At 38.4% G+C, this 15162-nt stretch overlaps 1 protein-coding gene across 10 annotated transcripts in view; it reads left to right on the forward strand.

Moving 5' to 3' along the window:
- ctnnd2a (catenin (cadherin-associated protein), delta 2a) overlaps positions 1–15162 on the forward strand; it is a 542938-nt gene that overhangs the window by 425857 nt on the left and 101919 nt on the right. For all 10 annotated transcript variants that reach the window (XM_057823756.1, XM_057823762.1, XM_057823757.1 and 7 more), the window contains one exon: positions 11184–11301. In XM_057823756.1, the coding sequence (XP_057679739.1) occupies positions 11184–11301 (118 nt within the window). The remainder of the gene's footprint in view (positions 1–11183; positions 11302–15162) is intronic.

Below are 15162 nucleotides of genomic sequence, written 5' to 3' on the forward strand. Positions count from 1 at the left end.
GCATTATATACGGGAAATTACGGTAATAAACGAGGGAAAACCAAGGTGAAAGGCAGACAAACGGAAAAAAACTAAGCAATGATGACACTAGGGATATACAAACTGTCAAATGGCAGCAAGTCAATATCTTGGCAAGCCGCCTAAGATCGGTTTAAAGACACTGTTGAGGAGTTGGAATTGAATGCAGGTACGACGTTGGGAACTCATCCCACATCTCTGTCACATAACAATATGACCAGCAACAGAATGTAACAAAATCATGCCAGTCGTCGTACTAGCTTGAGCTTCGCTTGCTAACTAGCACAGCTATTTTCCAGTCAAGGCCAACCGCTTCATCACCCGCAGCTTGCATTGCGCGCGTGAAACATGGCGCAACAAAACAAAAACATGGCAAGTAATTTTTTTGCACCTGTGTCTGCACTTTAATGTAAATATAAAAGTGAGTACTTTATCCACCACTGAAGAGGTATTCCATTTGAAATGTGAAAGCCAAACAAGGATGTCACGGTTTGATTGTGTGTGGAATTCAGATGGAAAATTCTACGCTTAATGCACCAGAGAGAATGAAAACGAGAGAAAATACCCTGCCTGCCAATGTGTGTGAGTGTGTGTGCGTTTGTGATAGAAGACCTGAAAATTTCTTGAATTTTAACTAGTAATCTCCAATCTTTAACTATTCAATTTTCGACTCTCACCTATTTCTATTAAAGATGTCACCCCTCATTAATTCAGGAGAACTCATTAGTTTGCATCATTAAATAATTGCCCAGCAAGAGAAACGACAGAGCAAGATTAAGCATCTCATTCACAATTCCGTCGTTATTTTGGCGATGTCAGACTGATGAATTGCGTGCCATTTCTTTCACTATTCATCATACAGTTTAAAACAAAAAATGTCAGTCTGAGCACACCTGAAGTGGATTCAACATCACTTGATCAATGTGTTTGGAGAAAGTAGGCCATGGACAAAAGTAAAGCACAAGTGAAATGTTTTAACAAACAAGAAAATCCAGTTGTCTTGTTTCAACTTAGCATGAAGTAGGATGCCATTATGTACCGAGTGTTTATAGCTTAATTTCAAGTCTCTCTAAGAATGGATGCAATGGCTACTTCACTTACCACATCTGGAGCAATGGAAGATAATGAAACACTTGAATTTGGCGTCTCTAGAGGTGTGGTCCAATACAATTTTATGAAGCGCTCTGATAACAATCCGGCAAGGCTGCCTGCTTTTCCGTCAGTCGACTTCAACCCAACAATCACCCTACCTTTTAGAGAGACAGCGAAAACCAAAAGTGGTATTTGCCATGTGGCACAAAGTTCTTCGCAGTGTGGCAAAATAGATTTTGCCATGTGGTATTTTTTGCCATGTGGCAAAATGGATTTTGCCTAGTGGCATTTTTTTTGCCATATGGCGAAATGGATTTTGCCATGTGGCTTTTTTTTTTTTTTTTTTTTGCCATATGGCAATTTTTTTTGCCATGTGGCAAAATGGATTTTGCCATGTACCTTTTTTTTTTTTGAAAACTCACAGCCACACGTTTTTCTGCCATTGAAGATGAATGGAAAATTTGGACATTCATAGCCGTCAATGGCATAGCCTTACTTGGGTGACAGTTGAATGTAAATGTGCTCTAATGTAAAGTGTATTATCAAAAATCACAGCCACGTGTTTTTCTGCCATTTGAAATGAATGGAAAATTTGGACGTGCATAGCCGTCAATGGCATAGCCTTATTTGGGTGTCAGTTGAATGTCAATGCGCCATAATATAAAGTGTATGGTCAAAAATCTCAGCCACATATGTTTTTCTGCCATTTAAAATGAATGAAAAATTTGGATGTGCATAGCCGTCAATGGCATAGCCTGACTTGGGTGTTCCAATGAATGTCAATGCACTGTAATGGTAAGTGGATGGAGAAAAATCACAGTCACACATGTTTTTCTGCCATTTAAAATGAATGGAAAATTTGGACGTGCATAGCCGTAAATGGCATAGCCTGACTTGGGTGCCAGTTGAATGTCAATGCGCTCTAATGTAAACTGCGTGGTCAAAAATCACAGCCACACGTTTTTCTGCCGTTTAAAATGAATGGGAAATTTGGACGTGCATAGTCGTCACTGGTATGAACGTGCACGGCCTGCAAAACTACCATATACCCCAAAAAAGTGCCATATTGCCCCCCAAAAATGCCACAAACCAAAATGCATTTAGCCACCTGACAAAAAAATGCCACATAGCATAATCCCTTTTGCCAGATGGCAAAAAAAGCCACATGGCAAAAACATGCCACATGGCAAGATCCATTTTGCCACATGGCAAAAAAAAAAAAAAAAATGCCGGATGGCAAAATCCATTTTGCCGCATGGCAAAAACCATTTTGCCACATAGCAAAAATAATTTGCCACATGGCAAAAACCATTTTGCCACATGGCAAAAATAATTTTCCACGTGGCAAAATCCATTTTGCCACATGACAAAAAAAATGCCACATGGCAAAATACATTTTGCCACATGGCAAAAAAATGCCACATGGCAAAAAAAAATGCCGCATGGCTAAAAAAAATGCCGCATGGCTAAATCCATTTTTCCACATGGCAAAAAATGCCACATGCCAATAAAAATTTCACATGGCAAAACCCGTTTTGCCACATCGCAAATACCACTTTTGGTTCCCAGCCCTACTGCTAGAAAACCCAGCACCTTTCCCATAAGTATGTTTTTTTAACATGTGTTTTTAGCTTGTCTGCTTGTTTTTTTTTTGTTTTTTTAACATATATCTTGGAACAGAGGGTTTTTTCCACATGTATGGAGTCTTGTTGCCACATGGCCCTGAGAACAGCATTGGTCTGTAGCCCCTCTAGCTAAAGACCACAAGCATCCTTGTCTGAAGCAAATGTTCCAATTATCTCACAAAACATTTAAAAGCTAAGCAAGCATCTTTATTAATCGTAATGAAGTAAGTCTTCACTGTTTCCCGGAGATTGCAGAAAAATTGTCACATTGCAGCCAGTTATGTAACAGCGACTTGTTTGCCTATTAGCATTCAGCGCTGGTGAAAACGGCTTGACCTTCTCTTGGAAAGCTAGAAGCGTCAGACGTTAAGTTTTAATTGAGTTCTTGTGTCTTTCCCTCACCTCATTCTCATCACAATAATAAAAGGATTGCCCTCATTTCATAGACTAGTCAGAGAGCTGTGATCACTTTATAATGCCAGCGTGATGAATGGACGCCGCTACATGCCGTCAATATATTTCTATTGTCTGTCATCTGTTCGCAATACAGTATGAGACAAACACTTGGAGCAGCAAGTGACTAATTAGTTTGATAATTCTTTTGATAGTTTTGTGCAACCCCGTCATGGGGGAATTTCATTACAACTGTAATTAAACGTGGAGCATATAACGTATTCCAGGTAATGGGAAAAAGACCATAAATGGAAGAAAAAAATAACAGAACATGTAAAGGTTAGCAACAAGTACAGGGCGAGTGAATTGCTACGGAGTGCCTAAATAACTTCAAAGTGCAAATAAGAGGAAAGGTGACAGTTTATTCAATCATGATGTCACTGTGATTGGCGGTACATCAGACAAATAGAGCCAGACTTGTCTACAGACCAAGGGCGTAGGTTCAATATTAATAGGGACGATTTAACAGCATAACCTTCATGTACACTTTTTGCTGGGGACAGGACATTAATAAGACCAAACCGGGATTAATTAAACCTTTTCACCTCGATTATGATGCTTGTGCATCAAGTGAATGTACAGTGGTATGAAAAAGTATCCGAACCTTTTTGAATTTCTCACATTTCTGCATAAAATCACACTTATATAGGTTTTTATATTTTAATGAGGATAGTATGCAAACAATTACAGAAGGGGGGGATAAGTAAGAGAACCATCACATTGAATATTTTGTGGCAATTTGTCCAGGCCCAGGGGAAGCAAAACAGCCCCAAATCATGATACTTCCTCCACCATGCTTCACGGTGGGGATGAGGCGTTGATTTTGGTGAGCTGTTCAATTTTTCCTCCACACATGACGTTATGTGTTACTCCCAAACAATTCAAGTTTGGTTTCATCAGTCCACAAAATATTTTGCCAAAACTTCTGTGGAGTGTCCAAGTGCCTTTTTGCGAACATTAAACGAGCAACAATGTTTTTTTTAGACAGCAGTGGCTTCCTCCGTGGAGTCCTGTCATGAACACCATTCATGGCTATAGTTTTACATATAGTTGATGTGTGCACAGAGATGTTGGTCTGTGCCAGTGATTAATGTATTTTTATCTGACAAAATGTGTCTGCATAGGCTGCAAATAAAAATATTTTTAAATAAATAATGCAGAATATAAATACAGGTAGTCCCCGGTTTACGAACGCGTTCCATTTCTGCCTTGACGGTGTCAGACGTCTTTGTGGTTTGCTGACTTTGTCCAGCTGCTCATGACATCAACATTTGCACAATAAAACTAAAAGAAAATACAATTAAATCAGTCTCATCTTCAATAACAGCTATTCAAATTTGCGTTTTCAAGTAGCTGCTGATACAGCAATAACAAACAATTAGCATGTATCAGTTAGCATCCGCACATCATCAAAAACAATCACATAAACTCGCTCCAAGTATTCGACCACTATTGAAAACGCTTAATAAACAGTACATCGTCGAGTCGAAATCGCGTAAGTAGGGTCCGTCATAACCCGTGGACTACCTGTATACTTTTTAATAATTAAATTAATGCACTAATAAGTAGAGATGTCCCCATCGATCGGGATGCCGATCGATCGGGTCCAATCACGTCATTTTCAAAGTATCGGAATCAGCAAAAAAAATATTGGCCATGCCTTTTTAAATTTTTTTTTTTTTTTTTTAATTAAATTGTTTACTAATTGTATTTAACATTACAGACATAATATGTTACACTCATCCTGAGTCTTTAATTTAGGCTTAATATAGGATTACCAAATTTATCCCGATAACGACGGTAATTGATTTTTAAAAAATGTACCACGTTAAATATAACGCAATTAATGCATGCATTGCATGACCAACTCACGCATTGTCGCGCTCAATCTGTAATGGCGCCGTTATACCCATTTAGAGAGATAAAAGGCAGCATATAATGAGTAGAGTGAATTTTGGCAGCATTTAGAGCCTTTTTTTAATAGGCTATAACCTTACAATCCCCCTCCCTGCGATTAGAATTATCAGGGGAAGTAATGTGGGGAAGCAAGGTAGCAATTGATTTTTTTTCTTAACACCTTATGTTAGTTCCGAACGCAGAGAAGATATATCAATTGGTAGCACTACGCACAGTAATGGTTCCACTTCCCATCATGCATTTGGGTTGAATGGCTTCAGTATCATTTACTGAAAGCTCAACAAATACACTAGATGGCAATATTTAGTCACAATATACAAAGTCACAAGTCTTTCTATCCGTGGATCCCTCTCACAGAAAGAATGTTAATAATGTAAATGCCATCTTGAGGATTTATTGTCATAATAAACAAATACAGTACTTATGTACTGTATGTTGAATGTATATATTTGTCCGAGTTTTATTCATTTTTTTCTTAATGCATTGCCAAAATGTATATGATGGGGGGAAATTATCGGGAATGATTGGAATTGAATCGGGAGCAAAAAAAAGGAATCGGATCGGGAAATATCGGGATCGGCAGATGCTCAAACTAAAACGATCAAAATCGGATCGGGAGTAAAAAAACATGATCGGAACAACCCTACTAATAAGTATTTGGTTTCAAAAGTGTAAAGTCAAAACATGCTCTAGCAGCAGCATTTATTTATTTATTTTTTTGACTGTCAACACTTTCCTGTGAAACACAGACTGGGACCTCTCTCTCTCTAAGCAGCTTCTTGCTCACGTTTTTCTGGTTCTATAGTTTCCAGCAAAGTTCACTGCATTTCTCACAATTTAATTAATGTTAACAGTAGAAAACACACAGGACAACACTTCTATCTAAGCAGCTTCCAACACGAGTTTTGCAGGTTAGCGGGTTCACACAGTTTAATGTTATGCCAACTCTGATGTAGGTCGGACTTTCAATTAGTTTCAATTAGTAATGATGTCCCGATCTGATCATGTGATCGAAAACTGGGCCGATCTCAACATTTTTCAGACGATCAAACTCTGGTGAAGAGGATCGGGTCGTTAAGAAAATATTGTTATGTTTTTCTGCTTCATGCTCAGACAGCCTCTCACTCTTCCTCCTGCTGCTTTTCTTGGTCTGCAGGCAGTTGGAGTTTGCTTGTTAAAGTTAACGACGATTGACAGCGTTAATAATAATAATAATATATTTTATTTATAACCGCTTTACATTTTAAAAACAAATCTCAACATGCACATTATCATGTGAAAAAATAAAATAAAAAGACTAAAAATAAAAGAGCAAAAGAAAAAACAGTCAGAAACACGGATAAAATCAGATACAAATCAGATAAAAGTAAGATAATCAGATAAAATTAGCCAGCGTAAGCTTTTTGAAAAAGGTAAGTTTTTAGTCCTTTTTTAAATGCATCCACTGTCTGCGGGGCTCTGAGGTGGTCTGGGAGGGCGTGAACAAGCGTTGACCTTGTCAGACAAGCTTGGGCGCTACCCTCAAGCAACCGCATGTGTCAATCATCGTTTCGCTTGTTAACAGGCGGTGAAGCTTTGATCTTGTCAGAGAAGCTTGGGAGCGCTACCTTCAAGCTAGCGCATGTGTCAATCATCGTTTAGCTTGTTAAACACTGGCAGGAGTGTGCTGGAGCATCTAATTGTGTGTGTTTAAGTGAGCAGTGTGAGCGGATTTGAGTCGACTCACTGAAGCGTTTAATAAAAGACTTGCATTTTCCTATGTTTTTCTTGTTTAAAAATAATTCACATTATGAAGGCGGCACGGTGGGAGAGTAACATATTGAAAACTTTTTTTTCAGTATCGGATCTGGACTCATTATCGGGAGATTCTCAAAATCATGTGACTTGAACTCGGGTGTGATCAGGACATCCCTAAAAATTTGTGGTGCGTTCGCCACCTCCACAACATTGACATCTTTTTACATTAATTTGGCTGAGGCGGCATGTTGTTGCGTTTGAGGGGGGGGATGGACCGGCACATTCAGCAATTGGAAAAGGGTAAATCAGTCCGAATTTAATGAAAATAATTCACTTAATAATGGTAGGGTCAATTCTGTCCTTACAACATATGGGAAGACAATCTAAATTAATGTGCCTGTATAGTGGAACTCATTATACAATGCAAATAAGGTTGCTTAAAAGTTGGTGGGGACAATTTCAGCATCCTGAAAAGTTGCTTGTGTTATGTCGCTACGGTCCCAATGCAAACCTACGCCCGAGCTACAGACTTATAAAGTTGAAGTTTTTTTTTTAAATTTGGTTGTGTACAGCAGGGGTCCCCAACCACCGGGCCGAGGGTCTGTGGCGCATTTGCTACCGTGCTGCACAAAAATAAATGATTTAATAACGACCACATTCTTGCCTGTGCCTCTTGACACACCAATCTGTCTGTCTACTTTATAGAAATCATAATAAAACTGAATAGGATGTCATCATTGAAATCCATTGGAGCTAGCATAAAGCATCTATATTTATGTATATAGATGCGCTTATCCTCGATAATGACATAAGTAGGGTTGTTCCGATCATGTTTTTTTTCTCCCGATCTGATCCCGATCGTTTTAGTTTGAGTATCTGCCGATCCCGATATTTCCTGATCCGATTGCTTTTTTTTGCTCCCGATTCAATTCCAATCATTCCCGATAATTTTTCCCGATCATATACATTTTGGCAATGCATTAAGAAAAAAATGAATAAAACTCGGACGAATATATACATTCAACATACAGTACATAAGTACTGTATTTGTTTATTATGACAATAAATCCTCAAGATGGCATTTACATTATTAACATTCTTTCTGTGAGAGGGATCCACGGTAAGAAAGACTTGTAATTCTTAAAAGACAAATGTGACTTTGTATATCGTGACTAAATATTGCCATCTAGTATATTTGTTGAGCTTTCAGTAAATGATACTGCAGCCATGCCCAAATGCATGATGGGAAGTGGAACCATGAATGTGCGTAGTGCTACCAATTGATATATCTTCTCTGCGTTGGGAGATATTTTAGCTTTCATTTATTTTAAGTCTATTAATCTATATAAACATAATGATTAATTTAAAAAAAAAAAAATAGATACATTATTATAAGTGAGACTTGGCTTTTGAATATTGCCATCTAGTGGATTTTTATGAGCTTTCAGTAAATGATAATTCAGGCATTTAACTTCTGCCCAAATGCATGATGGGAAGTGCAACCATGACAGTGTGTAATGTTACCAATTGATATATCTTCTCAGCGTTGGGAAATAAAATAAGGTGTTGAGAAAAAGATCAACTACTACCTTTCTTCCTCACATTGCTTCCCACGAAACATCTGATCGGTGAGAGAGGAACTGCAAAGCTTTAGCCAATTAAAAAAAAAAGGCTTCAAAGGCTGCCAAAATTCTCTCTACTCATATATGTTACCTTTTAGTTCTATGTATACGAAATACGGTGCCATTATAGATCGAACGTGACAATGCGTGAGTGGGTAGTGCAGCGCATGTGTTAGTTGCGTTAAATATTTTAACGTTATTACCGCCGTTGACGCGATAAATTTGACAGCCCCACTTTAAGCCAAAACTAAAGACTCTGGATGAATGTAAGACATTTTGTCTGTAACGTCGAATTACAATTAGAAAACGATTTAATTAAAAAATATATATATAGTAAAAAAGTCATTGCCGATATTTTTTTGCCGATTCCGATACTTTGAAAATGACGTGATCGGATCCGATCGAACGGGATGCCGATTGATGGGGACATCTCTAGACGTAAGCGCATCAGATTTGTTCCCGGAAATAATAAGCCCACATGCTAGCGAAGATGACAGAAAACCATTCGTCATTGAATAGCTTTTTTAAACGGAAAAGGCTACTTGATGAGCCAGAAGAGGATTCTACAACATCGTAGAAAATAAAAACTTCACTGCATAATATGTGTTCAAAAGCTAGCAAACGAGGCAATGAATCCTTCAAAGCTGCTTCGATACATAAGAGACTAAGCACCCTGGAATACTTTGGAAACAATAAAGCGAGAGCATGAAGGACAGAAACAATGATTGAGGGCCACTTAAGTCATTGTGAATGCACTGAGAGCGTCATATCTCAAGGCGAACCGTATTGCTGAAGCCAAGAAATCTTTCACAATGGAAGAACTCATTACATAAAAAGTGGATTTTTAAATCTTGGTAGGAAGTCATTTAAGTCTTCAAGTCCTTACTGCTTCAGTTTTTGATTGCTGTTTGTCTTTTCACCTTTCTAAATTATAAGCAATAATTATAACTTGGCCATTTAAAAATGCTCCACTTCTGTTCCGCTTTAAGTTGGGTTGTTTTGTGCAGTAACCTTTGTATCATCACCAGCTGTAGTATGAAATGCCAGTCAATCAATTTGTCTCCATTTGGCTGGATTTGAATAGTACTGTATCTCTGACTGAACACTTTGGATTTCATCTGTTTGCTTTTGTCCTGTTTCATCACCAATAAACACCAATGACCCTGTGCCATTGGCAGCCATGCATGGCCAAAGCATCTGATTGCCTCTGTAATGTTTTACAGATGGTCTGGGAAGCTTTGGATTATGAGTTGAGCCACTCCTTCTCCATAATCTTTTGTTGCCATAATTTGGTTAAGCGTGGAAGCCGTGGAAGAATATTTGCAATGTATCATTAAACAGTTGAACAAAGAAAACTTCTGTTAATGTCCAAATTAGGGCTGTCAAAATTATCGCGTTAACGCGCGGTAATTAATTTTTTAAATTAATCACGTTAAAATATTTGACGCAATTAACGCACATGTCCCGCTCAGACAGTATTCTGCCTTTTGGTAAGTTTTAAAGCAAGGTTTTTTTGTGCTGTCTAACAGCGAACTCTTGTGGTCGCTTTGCGACATGGTTTATTGCTTTCTTGCCAGTTCAATATGGCTGCACGACGTCTCGGGCTGACGCCTACGTTGTAATGTTGTGCTTATATGATCCTTGGACAAGATTTGTCCGTAAGTATGGTTGTTGTAAAGAATGTACATATTATGTTAGAAAGCGAAATGTTATATTTTTTGTATGAGACGCTTTTTGTTTATGTTTAGTAAACCTGTATAGCGTGCTAAGCTAACGTTGTTGCTAATGGAATGCTTGTGTACTTTTTTTTTTGTAGTTTCACTGCGGTCTAAAGAGGACAGTGATTTGAGGCCATTTTATTAATAAATCAGATGAAAAAGGAAGAAGTCTGATTATTAAGGCGTCGTTCACTAGCTGTCTAGCTTTGGAAAAAGTAGATGCTTCGGAGTGAGGACAGCATAGACAGATTTAAATGACAGTAGAGTGAAATGCCCGCTACAGTCCTTATGTACCGTATGTTGAATGTATATATCCATCTTGTGTCTTATCTTTCCATTCCAACAAATTATTTTACAGAAAATATATATATAATTTACAGAAAAATATGGCATATTTTATAGATGGTTTGAATTGCGATTAATTACGATTAATTAATTTTTAATTAACTCGATTAAAAATTTTAATCGTTTGACAGCCCTAGTCCAAATATAAACAGACTTAGCTGTATTTGCATGTTAGTCATCTGGTGTCAGGAGTTGCATCGCCGCCTCATGGAGAACAGTGGGTTCACCCATGGAGGAGGAAGGGCAAAACTTCTGCCCCAAGGGGACCGGGTTAAGATGACACCAACCAGGCCCACAGAGCCAAAGCCAGGCCCACTGAGGCTCCACCATCAGCTTCTTGGAGTGCAAGAGGCAACAGTCTGAGACTGGCAACCCATGATCCACGCCATCTGGAAGGAAGGGTGGCATTGCCAGAAAACATGTCCTAAGATGAAACTTTCTGAATTCATATGGACATATTAAACAGAAGACTCAAGAAAAATGAACGATTTGTCTTCTTCACCGATGAAGTGCCTTACAAAAAGAACCGGACATTTTGTTGTAGGAGTCAGTAGGTGATTAAAAGTCATAAAACTGACTGGTCACAACATTCGTTACTCCAATAAAATCTAATCAAATCTATAACTGACCTCTTTTTTGGTCTATGTTTCTTGCAGGAACGTCAGCTCCGCAGGTGAGGAGGCGAGACGGAGGATGCGAGAGTGCGACGGCCTGACGGACGCTTTACTTTACGTCATCCAGACCTCTCTTGGCAGCAGTGAGATTGACAGCAAGGTTTGTGTGGTTTATAAGAAAAGGTTATTACGTGTTTTTGTGCTGTGAATGGTCATATTTGCATCCAATCGCATTGCTCTGATATCCTTACAAGGAGGCACTTGTTCAATGCACTTGCTGATTGTGCCAGTCCATTTTTTTCCTTAAACACAAGTTTGATTGACTGATGACTTGAGCACCATCAACCCGCACACACACTCATAGCCCCGGCAGAAATACAAGATGACAACAACATGCCACCACCTCCGCCTCCTTTGAAAAAGAGGGATATTAGATGTTTTTTCGGCCAGCAGCAGCAACTGTAAATAATGTAAAAAGATGTCAATGTTGTGGAGGTGGGGAACACACCACTTATTTTGTTACCGAAAGTCCGACTTGCATTGGAGTTGGCACAACATTAAACTGTGGGAAATTACTAACCTGCAAAACTTAAGTCTATTTCTATTTTATTTGTTTGGTCTTAAAGCAGCCCAAAGAAGCTTTATTTTTTTTTTTTTGTTGAGTTTGGCTGCTCTTGTGGACAAAAGCAGTATTGCTCCACCTGAAGGAAGGGTCTATTTTTATTTATTTTTGTTATTCCCTGACTATGAAGGTTTTTCAGGTTTTCATATTTTATTTATTTCGACAATGTTGAGTGGTCTTAAGACAAATGTTTATTTTTTTTGCATTCCTGGATAGTTAAGAGATTATTAACAAGTTTTTTTTTTGTATGTTAGTATAATTTATGTTCAAATATTGCAATTTAAATTTGCTAATAAAATCCTGACATTTATTCTGGAAATTTTCTAAATGTTTCTTTAGTAGTTTTCGAAACCAAAGGTTTGAATCGAACAGTGTAACACTTCAACCAATACATATGAAAGTTAGTATAAGTCAATACAGATTTATTTTGCATTGATCATATAGCCTACAAATTACCGTAATTTTCGGACTATAAAACGCACCTGATAATAAGACGCCACCCACCAAATTTGACACGAAAACGGCATTTGTTCATAGATAAGGCGCATTGGACTCCAACCCACAGATGTCCTCACTATATTATGGGATATTTACGCCAAAAGATATTAACCCGTAACTCTATATTTGACAGAAGCACTATTAGACTGTTATAAGATCAAATGAACCCCCATGAAGCTTTGAACCATTTGGCTGCAAAGCTTCAATGCTTTAAGAAGCTTCATTTGGCCTTTACTGCTCCCTTGGGGGAGACCGTCAACCTCTGCTGCCACCTGCCGTCTACACTGTTGTTGTCCAACATGCCTCCTAACATGCATTGCAGTGTTGTAGAAGTAAATAACAATACAAATTCGTTCTGTGCAAATTATTTCTTCAGTTACTTTTCCAGTTGTTTTATTAATTGGTAATTATGGTATTTGGTAACACTTTATTTGACAGTGTCACCATAAAACTGTCATAAGACCATTATAATTATGACATGACACTGCCATGAGCCTTAATGAATGCTTATGACAGATGTCATTTTGTGTTGTCCGGCAAATGATCTCACTTTTGAATTGATGTAAAGATCTGAGCTGGACATAAATGGAGTTATCACATAATTCATAATGTCATTTATGCCCATGATAGTGTCATGTCATAATTATGATGGTCTTATGGCAGTCTTATGACACCACTGTCAAAGAAAGTGTTACCTATTAACTAAATAAATCAACAAATAAGCTGCACTGGACTATAAGCCGCTGGATTCAAAATAAGGGAAAAAAGTAGAGGCCTATAGTCCGAAAATTATGATCATTATGTTCATATTCGTGAGAAATGTAGCCCTGAGCTCCGTTCACCCAATCTGTTTCGTCTTATTAATGTCCCGTCCCCAGCAAAAAAGTGTAAATGCAGGTTATGCCGTTATATCATCCCTACTAATGTTGAGACCAAACCTACGCTCTTGGCACAAATGCATACATAACATGATATAAATGCCAACAATTAAGAATAAATGAGTTTCTGTCAGCCTCAGAGTGACAAGAAAGCTTGTAAATTCCGTTTTTGAATGATTTAATCAATGTGTAAAGGTTGTCACACGATACTGTTGTCTCATGTGCTTGTGCATCAAGTGAATGTACGGTGGTATGAAAAAGTATCTGAACCTTTTGGAATTTCTCACATCTCAAGATAAAATCACAATCATATAGGCTTTTATTTATTTATTGACTTTTTTTGTTAATGCATGCTTTTATTTAGGCGCAGGAAGCGTAGAACAGGAGGCGAATGCATCTACAGACTCGCCTACCCCACTTACGCGCACACAGAGCAGCCGAGTGACAGCCTGCGCGCACATTTGTTGCTTGTGAAGCATCCAAAGGTGTCGCTGTATTTAGAGTGGTATGAAAAAGTATCTGAACCATTTGGAATTTCTCACATTTTTGCATAAAATTATCATCAACTGTGATCCGATCTTTGTCAAAATCACACAGATGAAAAAAGTGTCTGCTTTAACTAAAACCACCAAAACATTTATTATATTTTAATGAGGATAGTATGCAAACGATGACAGAAGGGGGGAAATAAGTGAACTATCACATTTAATATTTTGTGCCCCCAGCACCCTTGGCAGCAATAACTTCAACCAGACGCTTCCTGTAGCTGCACATCGATCAGGACTAATCTTGGCCCATTCTTCTCTACAAAACTGCTGTACTTCAGTTCGATTCCTGGGATGTCTGGCATGAATCGCTGTCTTTAGGTCATGCCACAGCATCTCAATGGGGTTCGAGTCTGGACTTTGACTTAACCACTCCAGAACGTGTATTCTGAAGTTGATTTGCTTCTGTGTTTTGGATCATTGTGTTGTTGCAGCATCCATCCTCTTTTTAGCTTCAACTGTCTGACAGACGGCCTCAGGTTTTCCTGCAAAACATCCTCATAAACATTTGAATTCATTATTCCGTTACTGATTCCAATTTGTCCAGGCCCTGAGGCAGCAAAACAGCCCCAAATCATGATGCTCCCTCGACCGTGCTTTCCGGAGACGAGATGTTGATGTTGGTGAGCTGTACCATTTTTCCTCCACACATGACGTTGTGTGTTACTCCCAAACAATTCAACTTTGGTTTCATGAGTCCACAAAATATTTTGCCAAAACTTGTGTTGGAGTGTCCAAGTGCCTTTCTGCGAACATTAAACGAGCAACAATGTTTTTTAGACAGCAGCGGCTTCCTCCCTGGGCTCCTCCCATGAACACCACACATGGCCATAGTTTTACATATAATTGATGTGTGCACAGAGATATTGGACCGTGCCAGTTATTTCTGTAAGTCTTTAGCAGACACTCTAGGGTTCTTCTTTTACTTCTCTGAGTATTCTGCGCTTAACTCTTGGCGTCATCTTTGGTGGACGGTCACTCTTTGAGAGAAAAGCAACAGTGCCAAATTCTCTCCATTTGTATACAACTTCTCTGACTGTCGATTGATGAACATCCAGACTTTTAGAGATGGTTTTGCATCCTTTCCCAGCTTTACACAAATCAACAATCCTCGATGCCAGGTCTTCAGACAGCTCTTTTGACCAAGCCATGCCAAATCAGACAATGCTTTCATCAACACAATTCTTACCAGGTGTGTGTTTTATAGTGGGCAGGGCAGCTTCAAACCACTCCTCAGCGATTGGGCACACACCTGACTTAAATTGTTTGGTAAAAATTGGTTTTAATTGCTCTTTGTCTCCTTATAGGCGAAGGGTTCACTTACTTATTTTTCCCCCTTCTGTCATTGTTTGCTGGCTATCATCATTAAAATATATATTTTTTTAAAAACCTATAAATGGGTGGTATTAGTTAAAGCAGAAACTGTTTTTACATCTGTGTGATTTTGACAACGATCAGATAACATTTAATGATGATTT

This window comes from Corythoichthys intestinalis, chromosome 20 (genome assembly GCF_030265065.1).
Source record: "Corythoichthys intestinalis isolate RoL2023-P3 chromosome 20, ASM3026506v1, whole genome shotgun sequence".
Taxonomy (NCBI): domain Eukaryota; kingdom Metazoa; phylum Chordata; class Actinopteri; order Syngnathiformes; family Syngnathidae; genus Corythoichthys; species Corythoichthys intestinalis.